Genomic DNA, 22,659 nt, shown 5'->3' on the forward strand with positions numbered 1-22,659 from the left:
GTCGCTTCTTTTATTTCCCTGTCACACATCACGTAGGCTTTTGTGCTGACTGCTGTTTTGGGGGCCCCTATTACTTACCTGCCTTCGCTCACTTCTCAAAGCCTGGTTTTTGGATGTGTCAGTGTATACGCTTATGCCCCTGTCTGTGCGGATGACATTAACGTCGGCCTGGAGTGTTCCTTGAACTGCCTCTCCAAGCACAGAGCTAAGTATGTGCCGCTCTGTCCCCACGCTCACCCTTTCCCTACTCTGGCTCAGAGAGTGCTTTTGAGGGCTGGAGATGAGTGGCCGTGATAAAAAGAATTAGTGGCCTCTGGCAGGATTAAATGTCACTGTGACCTCACTAGTAGTATGTTCGAACCAGCACGGGCAGCATTAGTGATTTCAAAGCACAAAGACTCAGCAGGTGCTGGCTGTGAGTGAGGTCCACCTACTGGAAGTCAGAAGGAAGCTCTTTATTAACTATTTGCATAGATGCCTTAATGACTTCCACCGCCTCTGAAGAAATTCAGGCAGGAGGCTGCTTGCGCTTATTTGCAATTGAAAGGGAGCCTGGGTGGCTCATTGGGCTAAGCGGCTGAGCGTCACTCTTGGTTTTGGCTCAGGTCATGATCTCTAGGTTTGTGGGTTCGAGCCCCACGTCGGGCTCTGAGCTGACGGTGCGCAGCCTGCTTCAGATTCTCTCTCTGCCTCTCTCCCTCCCTCTCTCTGCCCCTCCCTGCTTATGCTTTCTCTGTCTCTCAAAATGAATAAAGTTATTTTAAAAAAAAAAAAAGGGGGAAGTCGAACTTCACCTCCGGGGCTGGGCTTCCGTTGTGTTGTAGTTGTTAGCCGAGGAGAAGAGCATCTCTTCCAAATACGCGGACGAAAGGGACAGAGCCGAGGCAGAAGCCAGGGAAAAGGAAACCAAGGCCTTGTCGCTGGCGCGAGCCCTCGAAGAGGCCCTGGAAGCCAAAGAGGACCTCGAGAGAGCCAACAAAATGCTCAAGGCCGAGATGGAGGGCCTGGTCAGCTCCAAGGATGACGTGGGCAAGAACGTAAGTGGCTCCTCCCTGTCTGTGCCTGTCCACAGGTCACCAGCCCCCTCCCCACTATGCATTACCCACGGGGCGGGACGCGGGCACCCTGAGCCTCTTCCACGGGACAGGACCATCAGGACTGAAGGCCGTCACGCAGACGGGGACTGGTTGGAAATAGCACTTGGGGGGGGGGTCCCCAAGGAAGACTCTGGCCTTGACTCTTGGCCCTGCATCCCGCGGGGGGGCAAAAGCCATCTGTGTGACCTCACAGAGCTGCCCGTCCCCGCGGGTTGCCTGAGCGTCTTCATGAAGACTCCCCTCCCGCGAAAGGTCCACGAGCTGGAGAAGTCCAAGCGGGCCCTGGAGACCCAGATGGAGGAGATGAAGACCCAGCTGGAGGAGCTGGAGGACGAGCTGCAGGCCACGGAGGACGCCAAGCTGCGGCTCGAGGTCAACATGCAGGCCCTCAAGGGCCAGTTTGAGCGGGACCTCCAGGCTCGGGATGAACAGAACGAAGAGAAGAGGCGGCAGCTCCAGAGGCAGGTAGTCCGGGTGGGGGGATGTGGGGCGGGGAGGCGGCGTGGCCCGGACCCAAGGAGACTTGGTTCTCTCAGTGGCCTGCAACCTGGAGACGAGCAGACCCCCCCTGGGGGGGGCGGGGGGGGGGGGCTGTGCCCCCCCCCTCCCTGCCCCTGGGAGCTCTCCAAATGCTGGGCGCGGTGGGGGTAGGGCCTCTGAGGGACAGCCAGGCCCAGCAGCGCCCCCCTTCCCCCCTCGCTCAGCTGCACGAGTATGAGACAGAACTGGAAGACGAGAGAAAGCAACGTGCCCTGGCAACGGCGGCCAAGAAGAAGCTGGAAGGGGACCTGAAGGACCTGGAGCTGCAGGCCGACTCGGCCATCAAGGGCCGGGAAGAAGCCATCAAGCAGCTGCGGAAACTACAGGTGGGGGATGCGGGGCACGGGCCGAGGGAGGGGGTGGCTCCCCACTGGAGGGGAAGCTGGGCCAACAGCCGCAGGACGCAGGCCTGTCACGGGTGCCTGAATATTCAGCTGGGGTTTTCCACTGGGGTTCAGCCTCGGGGGGCTGTTTCCCACCCTGGGTAAGGCACAATCACCAGGCCTTTGTCCAAGGCCCTCAGACCACATGGCCATGTTTATTTAGGTCTGCTGAGCCCCTCCGGAACGGTGCCCCCCAACAGCAACCTGGCCCCGTGAGGTGGGGTGGGTGGGCCACAGGGACCTCTTTGTGGTTGATCTGAACTTCCTCGGGGCTGGCGTGGAAAGATGGTGAGTTAGGACCTCTTGGCTTGTCCCACCTGTTGACTCACGCAGGCCCAGATGAAGGACTTCCAGAGAGAGCTGGAAGATGCCCGTGCCTCCAGAGATGAGATCTTTGCCACCGCCAAAGAGAATGAGAAGAAAGCCAAGAGCTTAGAAGCCGACCTCATGCAGCTACAGGAGGTAGAGCCTTCTCGATGTGGGCCTTGGCCGGGGGGGTACTGTGGCCGGAGCCCGTGGCACCCACGCACCTCTTTCCCTCGTCCAGCACTCCACAGGGGCGGGCCCCTGGAGTGACGACAGGGGCAGACGTGGGATTTTCTCCTGTCCGGGACATGCAGGGCCTCCCCTGAGCTCAGAGGCGGCTCAGCTGCTTTCCAGGGTGGCCGTGGCCGTAGAAACTGCTGGGGTCTGGAGCAGGTGGCTTCTCGCTGGGGTTCAGCCCTTGCCTGGCAGATCAGCGGTTTCCCCCCTCCCCTCCCCTCCCCCGTGCTGTCCAGGATCTGGCCGCGGCTGAGAGGGCTCGCAAACAGGCCGACTTGGAGAAGGAGGAACTGGCAGAGGAGCTGACCAGCAGCGTCTCAGGAAGGTAGGGGGCCGCAGCGGGAGAAGGGGGTCCCAGGCTCAGATGAGGACAGAGAGGCAGCTCATGGAAGAGACTCCTGAAAATGACAGTGTGCAGCCAAGCTTCTCACAAGGGTCTTGACCCCATTTGGGCATGTAGCCGGTTTCATTGGTTCTGAATGAACAGCATGGTGGGGAAGGGACACGGGGCGGGGGGAGGGGGGAAGACATCCAAGAGGAGAGAGCTCGTCTTTCCTCCAGGCCCGGCTTTGCCCATACCGACGGGATAGAGTCCCGGCTCCCTACTTCCCAGCTGTGTGACTTTGGACAAGTGTCTAAGCCTCACTGGGCCTCAGTTTCCTTTTACAAAGGAGGGCGACTCCAAGGCATCACCTCACTCCTCCACACAGAGGTTATTTCCTAAGCCAGAGGGAGGCTGGAGCCCCAGACCGCCTGCATTTCCCTTAGGAACACACTTCAGGACGAGAAGCGCCGCCTGGAGGCCCGGATCGCGCAGCTGGAAGAGGAGCTGGAGGAGGAGCAAGGCAACATGGAGGCCATGAGTGACCGCGTGCGGAAGGCCACGCAGCAGGTGCGGGCAGAGCAGGGCCAGGCTGCACCCTGTCACACGCCCCACACTGCTGCACTGCAAGCTCGGGGTTGGGGTGGAGAGCGGGGAGACGGGTGCAGGGGTCAAGTGCATCTGCTCCCTGCACCCTCTCCCTCCCCGCGTGGGCACGCAGCCCCCGTCGCCATCTCATCAGGCGGCCAGTGTATGTCTGGCTCCCTCCGGCAGACAACGTGGGCCTGGAGAAAGGGCCTCGGGGGTCTCCTCCTTGCTGTCGCCCCAGCCTCTGGCCCCGGCCTTACAGCAGTGAGCACTCAGTGACATTACTAAGCACCAGCTCCGCGACAGGTGCTGGGGCCCTGCCTTGTGACCTAGAGACAGGGAGCCTGGGTGGCCCCAGGACGCTGCCTTTTGTGCTGCACCTTAAAGGAGGCCCAGGAAGGAACTGGTGGCTGGAGGAGGTGGGGAGGGCTCCTGGGTGCCCCTGCCCCAGCGACCCACGTCGAAGCCCACCAAGGCTGAAGGCCACAGGCGTAGTGGGTCCTCTCAGTGGACCCACCCCCCCCACTCCCATGCCCTCCACCCCCTGACCTTCACTGCCCTCCGCAGGCTGAGCAGCTCAACAACGAACTGGCCACTGAGCGCAGCGCGGCCCAGAAGAACGAGAGCGCAAGGCAGCAGCTCGAGCGGCAGAACAAGGAGCTCCGAAGCAAGCTGCAAGAGATGGAGGGGGCCGTCAGGTCCAAGTTCAAGTCCACCATTGCGGCACTGGAGGCCAAGATCGCGCAGCTGGAGGAGCAGGTGGAGCAGGAGGCCAGGTACGTGGGGCACGGGTTCCAAAGAGCGGCCTGCTGGCCAGCGAGTACCCGGCCGTCGGGGCTCAGGCTCTCTGGACCTCTGTCCTGGCTGTGGAATGAGCCCAGTGGTCACCACGCCGCAGCTGTGTGTGGAGAACCGTGTGTGAACACGGGAGCGAGGCAGGCCTGGCCCCGAGAAGGCCCGTCCCAAACGGCCCTGAGTGGCAGGGGTCCTCCGTGAGGTCCGCTATCTTCCCGCGAGCACAGTGGCTATGCCTGGCCTGTGTTCTCAGGATGTCGTGTTCACGGCCACCCAGGAAAGTGCAGATCAGCAACCCCATTCAGCACGTGCCAATATGGTCAGGCTTCTCCTTATAAAGAGAAAATAAGATCACGGCCCATCTGTGACCATCAGACTACGAGGATTCTGACCCACTTTTTTTTTTTTTTTTTGGTAGTGGCTTTCTTGCCAACTCACAGACCATACAAAAATTCAGCCTTTTCACGTGTACTGCTCAATGGCCCTTTAGTAGAGTTGTGGATAGCTGCGCCCTGTGTACCATCCAGTGTGGGACAGTTTCAACACCTCATTAGGACACCCTGTACCCCCCTGGCCATCACCCTGACCTCCCCCAGCCCTCTGCAACCACAGATCTGCTTTCTGTCTCTCTTGTCTCTTGTGGATGTTTCACGTGAGTGGAATCCCACAGTCTGTGCCCTTCTGTGACTGGCCTCCCTCCCTGTGTCTTCGAGGTTCGCCCACGTGGTAGCAGACGCAAGTGCTGCGTTCCTTTTTAAGGCCGAGTACTGTTCGTCTGATTTGGGGGGTGAGCCCTGATTTGGGGCCTCTCAGGGAAAGCGCTCACAGTGGGGGAGAGGCTGGTCGGGTCTACGTGCCAGGTGCAAGGGAGCCCATCCCCGCTTCGCCCCCCTCCTCCCCCGTATGCAGAGAGAAGCAGGCGGCCACCAAGTCGCTGAAGCAGAAGGACAAGAAGCTGAAGGAGGTCCTGCTGCAGGTGGAGGACGAGCGCAAGATGGCCGAGCAGTACAAGGAGCAGGTAACCCGGGACGCCGGCCTCTCCCAGCCCCACAGGGACCCCACGGCGCCCCCTGCTCACCCCCGGGCCTCTCCCTGACAGGCAGAGAAAGGAAACGCCAAGGTCAAGCAACTCAAGAGGCAGCTGGAGGAGGCGGAGGAGGAGTCCCAGCGCATCAATGCCAACCGCAGGAAGCTGCAGCGGGAGCTGGATGAAGCCACGGAGAGCAACGAGGCCATGGGCCGCGAGGTGAACGCGCTCAAGAGCAAGCTCAGGTGAGGCTCACGGGCCTCGGGTGCCCACAGGGCGTTTCTTTCCTGATGCAGAGGACACCCCGCCCCCCCTCCCCCACCGCCCCCTGTTCCTTTCCAGGTTCTCCCCCCTCACCAGCACTTATGCGGCACCACTGTGTGCCAGGCACACGAACAGGCCGCGGATCCACCAGGGCCCTGCCTTGGAGCAGCGGACCCTCTGTTCGAGGGGGAGAGAGCATCCCAAGGAGGCACTGCGCTGTCAGCACAGAGCCCAATATGGGGCTTGATCTCACAAACCATGAGCTCATGGCCTGAGCCAAAATCACAAGTCCGACACTTACCTGACGGAGCCGCCCGAACGCCCCCTCGCGTGGTTTCTTTAATGATGCGCATCCCTTCCCAGCCCACCCTTGGGCGAGGAGAAGGAGAGGGAGGCACACCCCTGTCTCCTCAATCCTTGTCCTCACTGCTGCATTGCCCGTGCGGGTCCCTTCTCTCCAGAACCTCTTTTCTGGGTTTTCTCTTGACCACTTTGGTCTAATCAGGGTCTCCCATCCCTGCTGCTGTTTGGGGCCGGATCATCCTGTCTCACAGGAGCTGGCCTGTGTTTGCAGGACGGGGCATGGCACGCTCTGGATTGTGACAACCGCAAATGTCTCCAGCCGTTGCTCAGTTTCCTGGGTGGGGGGTGCGGTCGCCCGGGGGTCTCGAACCGCCGCCCTAACCAGGGCTGTTTTCTCTCCCACGCCCCTGTCCCTCTGGGCCTGAAGCTGGATAGGCGACACCCCTGCTCCTCAGGCCTCCTTCCCACCTCCACTGGTTCCCAGAAGGCGTGGGCCCCGAAGCTTCCTGCCACACTCACCCCCACCCCTCCAGGGGGGTGATACAGTCTCTTGGGTCCTTGGTCTTGTCTCCTCTGCGATCCTGCCACCCCGTGGGCCCTAACACTAGCTCTAACTTGCCCATCAAGCCCAGGCTCGGTGGTCGGTCCGCCTCGCACACACCCTCAACACCCCAGACCCCTCCTGCTTTGAGGTATGCACTTGGTGAGTTAAACCAGACTTTCCACCTTCTGCTCAGGGAAAAGCAAACAGGCACAATGCCAGTTCATGCTGGGCCTTGTCTGTCACAAGGAGCTGACCTCACTCGGTGCTGCCTGGGCCTGACTCCCCTCCCCCTTCTACTCTCTTGGACATCTGGTTTTCACTCTGTCCCCAGTCTCACCATCCCCACCCATCCTTACAAGCTCTCATGTCCCCGTCAACCCGCCTCCCCGCAGCTGTGTCCATTTCTTCTACTCCGTTCCCGGGCTGAACTATCTAGCGCCAACTAAGGGCATCACATCAGGTACACCTACCTCTCTTGTTCCCTCAAGGACGTCGCTCCAGAAATTCTTACCCTTCTCCTTTTCACCATTTTCACGTCAACAGTCATTCCAGGAGCTGAGAAAGCCTCTGAGCCCCACGCCCCCTGCTACCCTTCACCACGAAATCTTAATGGTCAGTCCTCAGTCCTCCCCGACTGAGCTGCAGCTTCCTCGACCCACACCGGGGTTTGTTCCTGCCCTCTGGGTGTCTTTCCTTGTCTCCCCTGCTGGTACCTCATCTCAAAGCCCGCCTGCCATTGGCCTGCCCCAGGGCGCCATCTTGGTTCTCTCTTCATCTCCTTTTCTGCTCCCTCCTAGGTGACCTCACCCAGCCTGGTGCCTTTTGAGTTCCACCCACAGCGTGTGGCTTCCTGGCCCAGACTTCTTCCTAGAACCCCAGACCTGCTTGCCCTCTCCCCTCAATGCCTCACAGGCAGCTTACACCTTGAGCTGAACCCCTTCACGCCCAAGTCAGCGTCCCTCACGGTCTCTGCCAGCTCAGCAACTGGACTGATAAAGCTGCTGTTGACCCAGTCCACTAATCTGTGCTCTTTTTCCCTCTCCCTTATATATAACATCCAATCTGCCATGGAATCTGACCAACTTTCCCTTAAAAACACTGTACATCCGGGCACCTGGGTGGCTCAGTCAGTTGAGCGTCTGACTTCAGCCCCGGTCATGATCTCATGGTTCATGAGTTCGAGCCCCGCATCAGGCTCTGTGCTGACAGCTCAGAGCCTGGAACCTGCTTCGGATTCTGTGTCTCCCTCTCTCTGTCCCTCCCCGGCTCATGCTCTCTGTAAAAAATAAAAACTTAAAAAAATTAAAAAAAAAAAACCAACACTGTACATCCACAATCCAAGAGACAAATGTTTCTTGCCATCCTCATCCAAGCTACCCTCTCCTACCATCTAGGTAACTTTCACAGCTTGTGTTTCACTTGTGTTTATACTCCGTCTTTATAGTCTGTTCTCAACATGGCAGCCAGAGGGATCCTGTTGAAATAGATATGAGTCACAACCCCCCCTTGCTTGGAACCGTCCAATGGCTTCCACCTCATTCAGATTGAAAGCAACACCTTTATGATGGTCGGTTCCACCAGGCCCTACGTGATCTCCGTCCACTGCCTCCTAAATGAGCCCTCTGCCTCTACACATGCTGCCCGGGGCCTTGGCACGGGTGGTTCCCACTGTCTGGAAGGCTCTTGCCCCAGCTCTCGGCATAGCTGGATCCCTCCTTCCTTTCCTTCAGGCATTTACACACCCACGTTAACCTGTCTACAACTTCCAACCTCACTCCCTGCAGTTCTCTTACTGATCTGTCACCATGTAACCTGCTGTTTATTTACTTATCTCATTGGCAGCCTTCACTCTGGCCCCATGAGCACAGAGGTTCTGTCTGCTTATTCGTCCCCAGTGTCTGGGATGGTGCTGGGAACAAACCTTCAATCACGGAGTCAGAGCTGATGTTTCCCTAAACTCATTCTCATACCACCTTGGCCATTTTGCCTTAGCCTTTTACTACCTGCACCATCGTTGACTTCACGGTGTCTTTGAAATTAACTGGTCTAATCATAAACACATCTATTTGCAAATAAAATTTACCATCCCTGTATTGTTAAACCAGCATCACGAGCAGCAACAGGTCACAACGAAATTAAAATACAGTGAGAACAAAACAGTAATGGGTTCTACCTACTCTGACTACAAGTTGATGACTAGGACCAGAAGGCCTCTTTCTCAGTTGACAAGGGACTGACAGAAGATGACGTTAGCACCGAATAGACCGTCCCTGACATAATGAGATGTATTTTAAAAAGAGTGGGAAACGGAGTACTTTTCTCACTGTGCGATCGAGTTATCCAGGGGCACGCCCAGGAACCATCTGAAACCACCTGCCATTATCAGCTCCAGACTCTGAGCATCACTGCAGGCAGGTGACGAGGGGACAGCCCAAACCCCTTTCAGAAGGGGGAGGATGGCTGGCATGGGGTACAGGGCTTCGGGAAGGAGACCCCAGATCACACAAGGCTGGGGAGGGCCTGTGGGTCCCCCCCAGTGAAACAGAAACAAGACGTAACCTCTCAGGTCCAACAGGGGCTTGGGAGCAACACCCAGGACGATGGTCAGCAAGACAGCTGTTCTCACATGGAGCTGTTCCCCCCCCTCCCCTCCAGAATTTGCTTGGCTGGTGACTGAACCCTGCCCTCCTCAGTGCCAGGCCGGGGGGTGGGGAAGCAGTCAGCCGCTCTGGCTGTCACTGCTCCCTGTGGTCAGGACCCCTGATTCTCTTAGCACATGTTCAACGTACCTTGTGGGTTCTGCCCCCCAACAGCTGACCCTCCTCAGGGCCTACAGGCCAGTATGGAACAGACTATTTCTGACACTCCCGGTACGAGCATATCCTAAGGCAGGGCCAAGAGCGGTCACACCTTCCTGCGTCCTCTGGGTCCCACGTGCAAAACCTCAAGTCCAGCACTAGAGCCGTGAGTGAGGTTAGCAAGCCCGGCCAGCTCTCGGTGAACAAGGAAATGCGAAGCGAGTTTCATAGTCGTGCCGACCAGGTAAACCTCAACGTGAGCGCCTGTTAAAGAGCTGGGCCCGGCCTCTGCCACACCAGCAGACGTGAGCTTCTTAGCTGAACCAACAGCTTACGCACGCAGGCCTCAGAGTTCTTGGTGTCCCGTGCTTCTCTGCCAGGTTGACTTAGAAGTGCCTTTGATCATTTCATCGAAGGGAATGCCTTTAATGATTAAAAACGCACTTAGAGGACTCCCTCTCGTTGGCGGAGGATAACCACCAGAGACTCTCTCTCTCTGTTTCAGAGGCCCCCTTCCCCAGGAAACTCCGCAATGACTCACCAGGTACCATGCCTCCAGCTTCGCGGCTCATGTGTGTTGCACTTGGTTTCCACTTCCGTTCTGCCCTCCCGCCCTCCCAGTCCCTGCGACCCCCTTTTTTGGCCCTCACGAACCTCCATGGGATTCCTGCAAAATCTGAAGGCCTGGATGTCTTAGTTCAAAACTCTTTTTATCATAGCCAAGATCAGTACAACAAGACTTAATCTCTTGACCCGTCTTCCTTCCCTACTTCTGCTTGGGCATCTGACACGGCACGAAATGTGTCCACGGCACCAAATGTGTCCTCGTCACCGTGTGTTGACAAGCGCTTAAGAGGCTGCGTGTGTGTCACTCGGATTGTTGGTACCTGCATAAGTGGGCCTCTCTCACACTTGGCAGTAGGACACTTGGCTGTGCTGTCCTCCTCTGTCTGGTTAAGACGCTGCACTGAGCGGGTATGACACTTCTACAGCCTGGGCCCTTTCGTGGAGAAGGGCCTCAAATCTGGTCCACAAATAACAATTCACGAGCACAGGTTCACGGGAACCACAGCCCGGCCTCTGGTTGTCCCCACGGCCGGGCTTTCGTATGCATGTCTGCGAAAGAAATGGGCTCTCACTGCGCGTTCTACAGTCGCTGGGGCCGCATGAGCCTTGAGCGAGGCCTAGCTGATAACGGCACTTTCCGCACGCTAGGACACGTGCTGGCCACTGCTCAGCCAAGCGTGGTCCGGACGGAGCCTTTTCCAGGGGTCTTGCGAGCCCGTATACACAGCGGGGGATGGACAGGACACCCGAGACTCGAGGAAGGACACAGGGCCCTTCACACGACAGAGTTAAGAGGCCTCGACTTGTGTGGGAGTCTACCAGCTTTTCACACGTGACGTTAGGCAACCAGGGCCTGGTTTTCCTCTCATCTTCCTTGAGAGGCCAAGCAGGCCCTGGCTTGTGTACCTCTTCTCTTTTGGAGAAGTAGCTGTCGCTACCCCAATACTTAAAGCTGGATGAGGGACTGGCAGGAGCTCTAGGAAGAGTGCCCGGCCTCTAGAACACGGCTTTCTGAGCAGCGCCCCTGCCAGCTCAGGCTGGACGGTGGGACCCACTAGTCGATGGGAAAGTGAGTCCTTGCAAATCAGTGCTTCTGCTCTGGTGCTGGATCCCGCCATGCCACTAGTGCCTCGGAGAAGTTCTCGGAGTCTGTGAATAGAAGCCAGACCCTCCAGGATCAGACACTTGAAGAAAATCTTTAGAAGGGGTCCCTTACTTTCTGTGACTGATGTAGCCAGTGCCCACCTCGGCCTTGGATTCGAAGCCAGTTCCTTCAGGAAGGGTACCTGAACCGGAAGACAGGCTCACAGGACTGGTGGCGGAGCAGGGGGCTAACAGTGACCCGGGACATGATTTACGTCTTAGATCAAAGGAACACATTTACACCTCAGCTCTTGTAGCTTGCAAATCCACACTGTCTCGGGAGGCCAAGAGTGCCGGGAGCCTGGAAGGGTAGGGGAGACAGTTTCCCAACCCCAGGCTGTCCCAATGAGTTTTGAACCAGGAGGATTAGAAGCGGGAGAGACACGTGGAAGCTACTCTCCTTTCTGTCCTGTCCTCCGAGACCCTGCTTTCAGACTCAGGTGCTTGGAAAGCACAGCGCTAAAGACTTTTTAAAAGGTCACTTCTAGAGAGGGTGATGGAAAGTTAGTTCCAAGGGCACAGGGCGCTTCTGAGCTTCCCTCTGACGTGAGTGAAGCTGGCCTGAGTCTTGAGCTGGGAGTGGCTACAACTTTAAGTATTCATCCCTGATTGTGGCCCCTCAGAAAGTACCATTCTGTGAACCTAGGCGGGTTTTCCCAGCCCGGGTTTCTCCCACCCTCGGACCCCAGAAGGCTCGCGTTGGGACTCCCCTTCTCAGTGTTCAGGATGTTCTGGGCCTTCCTTTTGCCTCCAATCTTACCTCTCTGAGTTGTCTCTTTGGACTAAAGAATCTCTAACTGGGATGGGCTCTCCCTCATAGCTTTCAAAAGTCCAGCCTCTGCGTGGCGAAGCGGGTCATTTTTTATGACAAAAATTCTGCATTCCTCTTAGGCATCCTAAAATGAGTTAAGACCTGTCTTCTGATTCAGGTCAAACAGGGCCAGATCACCAGAGCCAAATACGATTATTTGTGGTCGCAGAAAACACAGCAAACATTTCTTTCCTGGAGAGGACGCTGAGTGCTGGTTATCTGACTTCTCCTGCCACCTGCCTGCCCTCCTAACCAAAGCCACACTGCAGGTGACCTAGGCACACCCTGACAGGAACTCAGGGCATCCGGCACTCCAGAGATGGGAGCCATAAGCACACAGAGAAAGGGGTATCCTACCAGCTAAAGCTAAAATACACCTTAGATTAACATGTCTAGCTTACTTTTCTAACAAATATTCATTGGGCACCTATTATAGGCCATGCACGGTGCCTGTGTGGTGAGTAAAAATCAGCAAGATCTCTGTCCTGGGAGAACTCACACCGAGAATTCTGCTCTCAAACAAGCAGGGGACCCTGCGTTGCTTTAACCAGAGCGCACACCTCTGGCATCCGCACAGTGACCTCTTTGCCTCAATGCTGCCTTTGATGCTCATTTCCACCTTCTTCCGGTTGAGAACCTAAATCCCTCCCCTTTGTTCCCTTCTGAAGGCAAGGGGGTACAAAATGAGAACACGTTCTCCTTCACACCTGCTCCACAGGGTATGAATAAACCCACGGGAATGCGTCAGCCCCCACTTGATTCGTTTTTTTCTTCTTTTCCAAATAAAAGACCACAGAAGAGAATCCTGTGGGCCATCGGATGACCTAGCCCAATTTTTTTTTTTTTTTGAGAGAGGTGTGGGGTGGGGGTTGGGGGGAGTTGGAGAGAGAGAGAGAGAGGGAGAAAATCTTAAGCACATTCCATGCTCAGTGTGGGGCCTGATGTGGGGCTCGATCCACTACCCGGGATCATGACCTGAACAGCTATCAAGAGTCAGAGGCTCAACTCGCTGAGCCACCCAGGCGCCCGCACCTGGCTTTTTTTTTAAAGCTGATTCTCTTGCTTTGAAAAATCTACTTTCCTCCCGTTCCAGCTGATTAAACGTTACCACACCTTGAGATATGTCAGCGCTTGACTTTAACCTGAATATTTTCATTTCATTTCAGTTTGTCTGTGTTTGTTTTCTGTCCCTTTAAAAGCCTCTTCCAATCTCAAGGGGGGGCTTTCTGTACTAAAGAAACGTGTATTCTTTTAAAACCCACAGGCGAGGAAACGAGCCCTCCTTTGTTCCCTCTAGAAGGTCTGGAGGACGTCGAGTTATTGAAAACGCCGATGGATCTGATGAGGAAATGGACGCTCGCGATGCGGACTTCAATGGAACCAAAGCCAGTGAATAAACAACTTGTGAAAAGCAGAACAAAACCAAACCCAGTGGACTCTGCTTAGCACTAAATCCATTTTCAAATCCCAAATGTCACAGACACCCCTCACAACGAATATAAAAACCACCACCCTGCGTCCAGGGTATCGATGGAGTTTTGAATGCTGTACCAAACGAGAAAAACCCAAGAAGCGACACAGACACCCCCGCTCCCCCCATCAGTGAATTGTGCAGAAATCTTGAGTTTTTAGGAAAATAGAACCACAGTAACTGATCACTGGCAACTTAGTTTACGTGAAACAGGGAGAAAGTCACCAAAATGGGTGCCACTGCCTCCCACTCCCAAGCCATTCCCTAGCCTGTCTACCCTTCCAACGTCTCGAGTGGGCCCCTGTTTGAATTCTTTCCCCTCTTGGTTACCGCACGTCAGATGCACACAGTTCACCGAGACCAAGTGCCTTCGGTAGTCACATGAATTCAAAAGGAGACGCTGCTCCAGCGGAATGAGAGCAAGAATGTTACACTGTTTTATATGCACCCCGATTGTACTTAAGGACACCTTCACTAATAAAAGGTTATAAATCACTGGAGTGCAGTCGGCTCTTCTGTTGTTTTCTACGGAGTGAAAGAATGGGGTGTGTTCTTGCTTAATCCTTACGATGACCCTGGGAAGCCAGTGTTCATAAATGGGGAATCTGAGGCCTGGGGAGGGGAAATAAATTATCTGAGATCCCACAGCTGGCCAAAAAAAAAACAAAACAAAAAAACCCCAACAGCAAGCAAGCAAGCACAGATGTCACATGAGTCTGTGTGAGAGGACTTCTCCAAGCAGAGGCAGGCAGCTCCAGGCCCAGGAAGTAGGAACTTGACCATGAAGAACATCCTTATCAATCAAAACTCATACGTACATACTGTCAAGGATATAGGATATCCTTGAATTAAAAAAAATTTTTTTTAGTGTTTATTTTTGAGAGACACAGAGCAAGAGCAGGGGAAGGGCAGGGAGACACAGAATCCAAAGCAGGCTCCAGGCTCCGAGCTGTCAGCACAGAGCCCGACATGGGGCTCGAACTCATGAACTGCAAGATCATGACCTGAGCCGAAGTTGGACATTCAACCCACTGAGCCGCCCACGCGCCCCAAGATATCCTTGAATTTCAAAAATTCAGCAGGGATCGACAAACTTTTTTTTTTTCTTTGAGAGCGAGAGTGAGGGAACATTAGTGCTTGAGCAGGGGAGGTGCAGAAGTGGCAGGGGAGCGAGAGAGAATTCCAAGCAGGCTCCTCACTCCATGTAGAGCCTGATGCAGGAGTTGATCCCATTAACTCTGGGATCACAACCTGAGCTGAAATCAAGAGTCACTCAACCCCCTGAGCCACCCAGGCACCCCAAACTTTTTTTAAACAAACTTTTTCTGTAAAGGCTGAGAGTCAATATTTTAGGCTACATGTGGTCTCTGTCACGTGTTCATCTTTCCGTTTTTGTTTTCCCCTTTAAAAACATAAAAACCATTGTTACTACGGGGGCCATGCAAAACCAGGCCGTGCGTCCTCTCCTTGCAGAAGTTCTATTCCACACAAATTGATTCCACCCACTGATTCCGTAGAGGTCAAATAGATTTGAGAAGAGGTATGGCAATGGAAGAACTCAAGCCAATAGCCAAACGTGAACCTACCCTCAACAATACACAAACATATCCTAAATACACTTCTAAGAAGCTGACGTGAAGAGGAATTTTTTTCAAGTAGAGTTTTTTCGTATTTGATTACTTGGTTCAAAAACAAACTTTTTGCCACCGTTCGAGCAAACATCAAGGCACAAAGCAGCCTTTACCCACCACCACCACCACCACCACGTGGAAAATGAGTTTCTCTTGATTTTATTGTTCTTTTAAAAAAATAGAAGTCCATCTTTTCCCGATACAGGTTAGAATGTTCCCATGGTAATGAACTGGGCACCAGAGATTAATTCTCTGTTGAATTTCAAAAGCACTTGAAAAGTTCTATTTTCAACTCAAGGATATTTCTGCTATTCTCTTGGAAAAATAACTTAGTAACAAAGGGTGGTTAAGCTGCGCGCATGCTCCCAAATTCACGTGTTCTTTTTAACTTGCCTCCAAAAGTGTGAGCCAGCCGTTCACGACGGGCAGGGCTGAGCACATACTCCGTCCACGTGAAAATCCCGTGTTTGTGTCTTCTTTCACAAGGAAGCTTCCAACAACAATCCTGTGGTTCAATCCTATGTGGAGGCCACCATGGTTACTTTATCATGGCTTTGAATGAAGTTCTGTTCTTAGGGGCTGTACTCCTAAGGCCACGCCACCCCAACGACCGTCGGGGAGGTCACCCCCAGGGCCAGGGCACAAGTTCCAGGAAACCCAACTATCGGGAACGATCTAAAGAAGGTACAGATGTTTCCATCGCCCTTGTCCACACAAGATCGCCTCTGAAACACAAGCACAGCTCCCAACGCCTCAATGAGAGGCAGAGTGAGTCCCAGAGGTACACTACACCATGGTGTGTTTTTTAAAAAAAAGGCACGTGCCTATCCTACTCTTCTGTCTTAGACACAATTTCAGTACACAGACCCTTCTGGTGCCACAGAGCACGGAGATTTTCTTATGGAAGATAGCCTGGGCCTGAGATGGGCTCACATCCCATTTTTAAGGCAATTCCAGTCATTAAAAAAACACCCCCAAATCCTTCAACACTCAGGTCAGTTCAAAATGATGGGGTGGCCTCAGCATCCACACCACGGAGCCCTGTCCAGAGGGTCCGGTTTGTCCCTGTCGATTTGCAACGCACTGGCAAGGAGGCTGGGGAGGAGGAGACAACATTTCACGGGGACAGCTACCAGGGGCCATGGGCGATGGCCTCAGTGGCTAGTGTGACTGTTTGCTCGTAGTTCTTAAACTAACTTAAACAAAGCAAAAACCTAGTTTAAGGAGGGAAAGAAAAGCAACGACTCCCACACAGACACACCAGGGGCTTCGGCTTCCGTGGATTTCCTAAAGCAACATCTTGACTACACCCTGGGCTGACGGCAGCGACGGTGAGGAAATATTTGAAGGCGGCTTCCCAAATTCCAGGCGTTTTCCCAACCTTCAGACAGAGCAAACCAAATTAGGCGGACATTACGGCTGTCACAGACTGGCTAACATCAGGGCCCACAAAGTTCTAAGAGTAAAGAGAGGCAGGAGCAGGGTCTCCCTGGGTGTCAATTTTCCCTCCTGCGAAACGAAGAAAAGGACACTGGCCATCGAGCTCGCACATTCCCGAGGCCACACAAAAAGCCCAGTCACGCCAGGCCCACTAAAAACACCCTCTTCGACGGGGTCGGAAGTCACGTGCGCACCGTGGAAAACGACTCTTCGTTCCCCATCATCTCTCTGTCTGCCCCACACCTACCCAAGTTACTTGGCTCGGGGTCCAGGAACATGGCGACGCAGCTTAGGAAATCAACCCATCCAGAAGCTGTCCTGATTTTCCTCAAGTAAGAAAATACCCAAAGCTGTCAGAGTCCGAGTTGTGCTTTCCCATCAGGTTACTGGAATCTAGTCTGGCTGGAATGGAGTCCCTGTTTCCTGAGGTTCTAAAGATTTTTTTTTTTTCTTTTTAAGGAAAAAAAATCCTCCTCTAGGGGAAACAGAGAAGCTTTTGAAGCTCAAATCCCAAACAAGTGTTTCATACAGGACATTCTCACAGCATGACCAGGAGCTGGGGCTGCAGATTCGAGTAATAAAAACGAGCCTCTTCCTGGCCATTCGCCCTTAACCTTCACCGGAAGACACCACCTCACTGTGTCCCAAGGGGGTGGAGAGTTAAGGTTCATTGACCTGATCCTCCAACTTTTACAAAATGGCTATTGGTCAGGGGTGAGAGGCTCCCCCCAGGAGCGGACAGCTAAAAAGGTACTGACCCTTTGTCACCTAGAGGCACGCCGCTGCTGCTTGGCTGTCTCTCACCACCGCCATCTCTGTGTTTGCTCCCCCGCCCCGAGGCCGAGCCGCTTGTTCGGTTTGGGGACTGATCGTACACGAAGTTCCGGCAGGATGCAAGTTTGGACTCCAGCGCCTGCAGAGAAATGTGCTTTCATCTTTCAGGTTCAAGAGCAGACCTCCCCTCTCCCCAGAGCCTGTACACAGACAATAACCTCAAACGGGGGTTCTCGAACTGTGTTGTAGGGCGGGAGTTCCAAGAGTGGGGCCCTGAAGGAACCCAGCGTGCATCCGCCCTTTAGAGCCACTGGCCTAAGACAGTTAGGAGCTTCCTGGAAAATCACCAGCCCTGCCAATGATCCAGTTCTGCCTATGGGAAACGTGAAATCAACTTTCGGGATGATCTACTCTTTTGTTTACCTTTATCAAACGTGCACAGAGTGGCTTGTGTGGGAGGGCTGTGCCTTGTTGGAAAGAGACCCCATAAAAACCAAGAGGGCGTTGAGACCGCCCCAGGCTTACCTATGCTCTAACCGGGCGAAACATTTAAAGAGAAACATGTTTACAGAACAGAAAACCAGAAAACCAAAATCTCAAAGTAAAAACACGAGAAAAGAGTCGCAAGCTTCTATGAAGGCGCAGCTCTGACTACATACATTCTGGCTGACGACAGGCTGGCAGGAGTTAAATCATGTGATTCGCCAGCATCATTTTAAAAAACACAAGCATGGGGCGCCTGGGTGGCGCAGTCGGTTAAGCGTCCGACTTCAGCCAGGTCACGATCTCGCGGTCCGGGAGTTCGAGCCCCGCGTCGGGCTCTGGGCTGATGGCTGGGAGCCTGGAGCCTGTTTCCGATGCTGTGTCTCCCTCTCTCTCTGCCCCTCCCCCGTTCATGCTCTGTCTCTCTCTGTCCCAAAAATAAATAAACGCTGAAAAAAAAAAAAACAAAACACAAGCAACAGCTACACAGAATACCTGTGTTATTTCTTAAGCACACACAAAAAACCTTTCCCTGTAGTGAAGGTAAAACCTCAAGTCGAGTTCTTTGCTCTAGCCCTTTGAGATGCTGTCTTTGACTCCCTCATTTAAAAGGAAAAGAACTTTCAAATGTTTCTCAGTTTTCTTAAATTAAGAAAAACATCACAGACACCAGCCAGATTTCCCGAACTCCAAGGAAAAATGGCAGGGGAAGAAAGATATGCACAGAGGTCAAAGGGCTGATGGAGTCAGAGCTCTGGATGTTTGTCAACAACAAAGCCCACAGGAGCTCGAATGACGCTAGGGGACGCTCTGTTACAGGGGAAAGGAACCAGTGAAGTGGCCCCTCTCAGGTATCCTGAAACACAGGCAAGGAACCACACCAAACCCGGGGAGGCGGCGGTCTTACCCCTACTTTCCGCAGCAGGTCTCCCACAATGTTGAGGGCCGATATCCGGGCTGCGGGCGTGAGGGGGGTCCCACCCGTGGAGTCATCCAGACCTGGGTGTGCAAAGGGAGCACACATAAGAGCGATCCCCAGTCTAAGTCAGTCCACTCACGTCCCTACATGTGGAACCCCGGTGAGGGGGCAGGGAGGCTAATCCCCACGCTCTGATCCTGGATGCTGCCCGTTTCACTCAAAAGTTAACTAACCCGGGGCGCCTGGGTGGCTCAGTCGGTTAAGCGTCCGACTTCGGCTCAGGTCATGATCTCACGGTCCGTGAGTTCAAGCCCCGCGTCGGGCTCTGTGCTGACAGCTCAGAGCCTGGAGCCTGCTTCAGATTCTGTGCCTCCCTCTCTCTCTGACCCTCCCCTGTTCGTGCTCTGTCTCTCTCTGTCTCAAAAATAAATAAACATTAAAAAAAAAAATTAAAAAAAAAAAAGTTAACTAACCCGCGAGGAGTCTATGGGATGACTGACCTTTTGCAGCCTTACAATGACTGTATTAACTGTTCACCTTTACACGTCACTCTTTTAAATCAAAATCCAAACAAGTCTTCTTGAAATTCTACGAATTCCATACAGTTAATGAACATGAATAGCATCCAAGCAAACCACATCTGGAAGGGTCTTAACTCTCCAGAGCCTCTCTCCTCCAAGCAGGGGCCGGGGACCAGAGGCACCAGGATCACTGGGGTGCTGGTTAGGGCACAGGATCTCGGGTCCTGCCCAGACCCGCTCAATCTCAGGTGCATTTGAACGAGATGCCCCGCTGAGTCACGTGCATACTAAAGTGGGGAAAACACTGCTCTAGATGGGCATTCTGGAAATCTCACCAGTCTCTTCATCCCAGGGGACGAGCCTAGGGATATGGCAGGAACAGGGAGTGTGAGCTCTGGAGCCAGCTGGCCTGAGTCTGGATCTCAGCTCTGCTATTTACCGCCCATATGACTTGAGGCGAGCTGCTTTCCTCAGGGCCTCAGTCTCCTCATCCGTCAAATGGGGACGGCACCTGGGCCAGCGCTAAGAATTCAGTGAGGTCACACGTATGCAAAGCACTTTAAGCACAGCGGCTAACTAGCCCACACGGGGCACTAGCAGCTGCCTACGGTTATTTCCTATTAAGCAGCCTGATAACAGCCTCTGTGAATCAGCAGAGGAGCTGGGGCAAAATCTCCAATTTCTCGTTGTTGGGTTTTTTGTTTTTTTTTTTTAACCACGCACCCCAGGCTACACCAGCTCCAGTTCCAGACACACGTCTCACTAGACCCACAAAACGTTTTCTAAATTTTTTATCTGATCACTGGAATTTTAAATTTAGGAGCGTTCACGTTCAACAAGAGGATTTCTGGCTTCTGATGAAGAACGGAAAGGTCCGCTAATGCTGGGCCCACATGTCACGGGGTGGGAGCACAGTGGCAGCCGCCCCTGGGAAGAAGCTTCCATTGTCCGGCTCACCGCAGACTCCACCGCTCCCTACTGCCTCACACCCGAGCTCTTCCAGTTTGTCTCAAAGCTCTGCCCCTCTGAGCACCCAGTTTGCTTCCTGCAGCACAGCCAGTGCCAGTACCTCCCTGACCCAGCACCCTACCCGTGGAAGAGCTTGGTGAAACAAGGCAAATCCCCCTGACTGCCGTTCTCTTACCACGTCTGAACGTCCCCGGTGTGTTTAAGCTGGCGCTGGGTCCCCGATGAGCTATGGGGGTGGACGGCACGGAGCCCGTGGCCTGCACAGCTGTGTCTGTCTTGTTGGCCTCCACCGAGTTGGGCATGGGCGTCCTGGGTTTCTCCTGCTTCTGCTGCACAGCCAATTCCTGCCGCAAATCTGAGCCAGGACAAGGATTCAGATTAAGCCCTTGCTTCAGGGGACAGGGCAAAGGGAGGGTCGACAGTAGACACTGGTCAGGGAAAAGAAGCACCAGAATGAAAACCCATGGGCGGAAACCCTCAGTGGAGTGAAACCCACAGGACCTTGCCTAGCAGGCTTGTGAAACTACACGATTTTGTAATAAAACCAAAAAGGTTTAGGGGCGCCTGGCTGGTTCAGCCGGTAGAACATGTGACTCTTTTTTTTTAATGTTTTGTTTATTTTTAATACAGAGAGCGAGCATGAGTGGGGAGGGGCAGAGAGAGAGGGAGACACAGAATCCGAAGCGGGTTCCAGGCTCTGAGCCGTCAGCACAGAGCCCAACGCGGGGCTTGAACTCACGAACTGTGAGATCATGGCCTGAGCCAAAGTTGGAAGCTTAACCGACTGAGCCACCCAGGTGCCCCTAGAACGTGTGACTCTTGATCTCAGGGTTGTGAGTTCAAGCCCCATGATGGGCATGGAGCCTACTTAAAAATAAAAATAAAACAAAAACAAAAAGGTTTAAAATTTTTGAAAAACTATGGCATTGATGGATACACTAATGCTTTACTTGCTTCAAGATATTTCCAGCTCAACAGGGTATACAGCATACTAAGGGAAAAGACACTTTCCCCACCAACCCCCATATGGGCCTCCTGACTCATTATCGCTATAATATGGGGGAGATATTTTCAATCCTTTTTTCTCTGCATTTTCAGATGTACAGTTTATCTATTATCTATTAAGCATATGTTAGGAATAATTCTTACTAAGTGTAAACAGAAACACGTTTACGATCTATGATTTATCTTCCTTCAATGGTAGGTCTTAATCTAGCCATATTCACATCTATACCTTATTTGTTTTAACAACTGTTTAACGTTCCATAAAATAAAATGAATCTCTGTCATTTATTTAACCACTGCAGAACTACCTTTCAGACCTGCAGTTTTCTTCTTTTTAATCCCCCTTCTACTGGCTATACATTAGAAACTAAATTAGTGTTATGAACAATTAATTGGGATGTTTAAGAAGTTCTTCTACACCCAGATCTACCCCAGAACTGCAAACTTCCACGGAGCAAATGCTGATGGGAATTCAGAGCTGGAAACCACTGCCTCGGCTGCCATCAGGTCAGAGAAACAATGGGCTAGCTAGCAATTCCATTAAGACTTTTCTCCCCACAAAACTCTTATACTCCTGCTGAACAAAAAGCCAGTGGTGGTTTGAATTCCCACAGAGGGTCTTTACAGGGTCAGACATCTGACAATTCTTACCATGGGGCGGGGACAAGGCCTGCCCAGTGTGGTTCTACGCCCTCTGACTAGGGCAGGTCACAGATTTCCAGCAAAGGTAATACTGGGCAACATTGTAGGAGAAGCTGTTCTCAGGTAGGGAGAGGGGCAAACACCGGTCAGGGCACACAGAAAAAAGCCAAGTCTTCCTGACCTCTGGCTTCATCTTTCAGGCGCTGAACAGATTCGAGAAGATTCTCCTTCTCATCAAGTTCACTCTCCAGGAAGGCATTTCTCTCAATGGCTTGATTCAAACGCTGCTCAAAGTCCTCCAGAGACATGATCGTGGCCCTGGTAAGAGAAAAGCAAAGTTGTCCCGGAGAGGAAACAGTGGCATCCATGTGGTGCCTACAGAACAGGGAGATGAGAAAGGGCAGACACAGGGGGCATGAGTCCCAGCATGGACACCTCCTGGACACCACAGACTTGAGCAAGCATCTTAACCTTCTGGGACCCAGGCTGTTCACCTGCAGAAGGAGAATCATCTTAGCTCTTAAGGTACACAAAGCCGTCCTGAGGATTAAGTGAGAAATGTCCATAGAGCACTTAGCAAAGGGCCAGCACCTTATTTAGGACAACATACAGGGTCCAAATGCCAGGAGAGCAAACTCCCATCTCCTCCTGGAGACTCAAAATGCAAATCAGTGTTCCGAATACCCTACTAAAATAAAATTGTACCGTTTTTAAGGTTTTTTATTTATGTATTTTTTTTTTTAAGAGAGAATGCAAGCAGGGGAAGGGGCGGGGGGGGGAGAGGGGGAGGGAGGGAGGGAGAGGGAGAGGGAGAGGGAGAGGGAGGGAGGGAGGGAGAGAGAGAGAGAGAGAGAGAGAGAGAGAGAGAGAGAGAGAATCCCAAGCAGGCCCCACGCTCAGCACAGAGCCCAACACAGAGCTCAATCCCATGACTCCGGGATCACGGCCTCAGCCAAAATCAAGAGTTGGACGCTCAACTGACTGAGACACCCAGGAGCCCCAAGTTTTTTTTAAATATAAAACTTGAGTATTCCAGAACTTTATTCATTCTATAATAATGACTGGGGCCTCACCTCTAT

The 22,659-nt window shown here is 53.3% G+C and overlaps 2 protein-coding genes across 4 annotated transcripts in view; one reads left to right on the forward strand and one right to left on the reverse strand.

Annotated features, from left to right (window-relative positions):
* Window positions 1-13,674, forward strand: part of MYH11 (myosin heavy chain 11) — a 126,774-nt gene extending 113,100 nt beyond the window's left edge. Inside the window, exons 32-41 of the mRNA XM_047087306.1 lie at window positions 825-1,037; window positions 1,350-1,562; window positions 1,802-1,963; window positions 2,354-2,482; window positions 2,800-2,888; window positions 3,332-3,455; window positions 4,041-4,249; window positions 5,178-5,286; window positions 5,368-5,540; window positions 12,990-13,674. Of these exons, the coding sequence (XP_046943262.1) occupies window positions 825-1,037; window positions 1,350-1,562; window positions 1,802-1,963; window positions 2,354-2,482; window positions 2,800-2,888; window positions 3,332-3,455; window positions 4,041-4,249; window positions 5,178-5,286; window positions 5,368-5,540; window positions 12,990-13,122 (1,554 nt within the window). The 3' untranslated portion in view covers window positions 13,123-13,674. The remainder of the gene's footprint in view (window positions 1-824; window positions 1,038-1,349; window positions 1,563-1,801; window positions 1,964-2,353; window positions 2,483-2,799; window positions 2,889-3,331; window positions 3,456-4,040; window positions 4,250-5,177; window positions 5,287-5,367; window positions 5,541-12,989) is intronic.
* NDE1 (nudE neurodevelopment protein 1) overlaps window positions 4,066-22,659 on the reverse strand; it is a 38,557-nt gene continuing 19,963 nt past the window's right edge. The window contains exons 5-10 of one of the 3 annotated variants that reach the window (XM_047087308.1): window positions 21,762-21,898; window positions 20,109-20,288; window positions 18,432-18,523; window positions 17,026-17,180; window positions 16,089-16,208; window positions 14,971-15,345 (exon numbers count right to left, since the gene is read on the reverse strand). In XM_047087308.1, the coding sequence (XP_046943264.1) occupies window positions 16,115-16,208; window positions 17,026-17,180; window positions 18,432-18,523; window positions 20,109-20,288; window positions 21,762-21,898 (658 nt within the window). In that variant the 3' untranslated portion in view covers window positions 14,971-15,345; window positions 16,089-16,114. Of the gene's footprint in view, window positions 4,600-14,970; window positions 16,209-17,025; window positions 17,181-18,431; window positions 18,524-20,108; window positions 20,289-21,761; window positions 21,899-22,659 lie in introns of those variants that run through there. The other 2 variants (XM_047087309.1, XM_047087307.1) reach the window with 2 other exon arrangements.

Source organism: Lynx rufus, unplaced genomic scaffold (genome assembly GCF_022079265.1).
Source record: "Lynx rufus isolate CCGP_SWC_20201006 ecotype Redwood Valley unplaced genomic scaffold, mLynRuf1.p SCAF_23, whole genome shotgun sequence".
Lineage (NCBI taxonomy): Eukaryota > Metazoa > Chordata > Mammalia > Carnivora > Felidae > Lynx > Lynx rufus.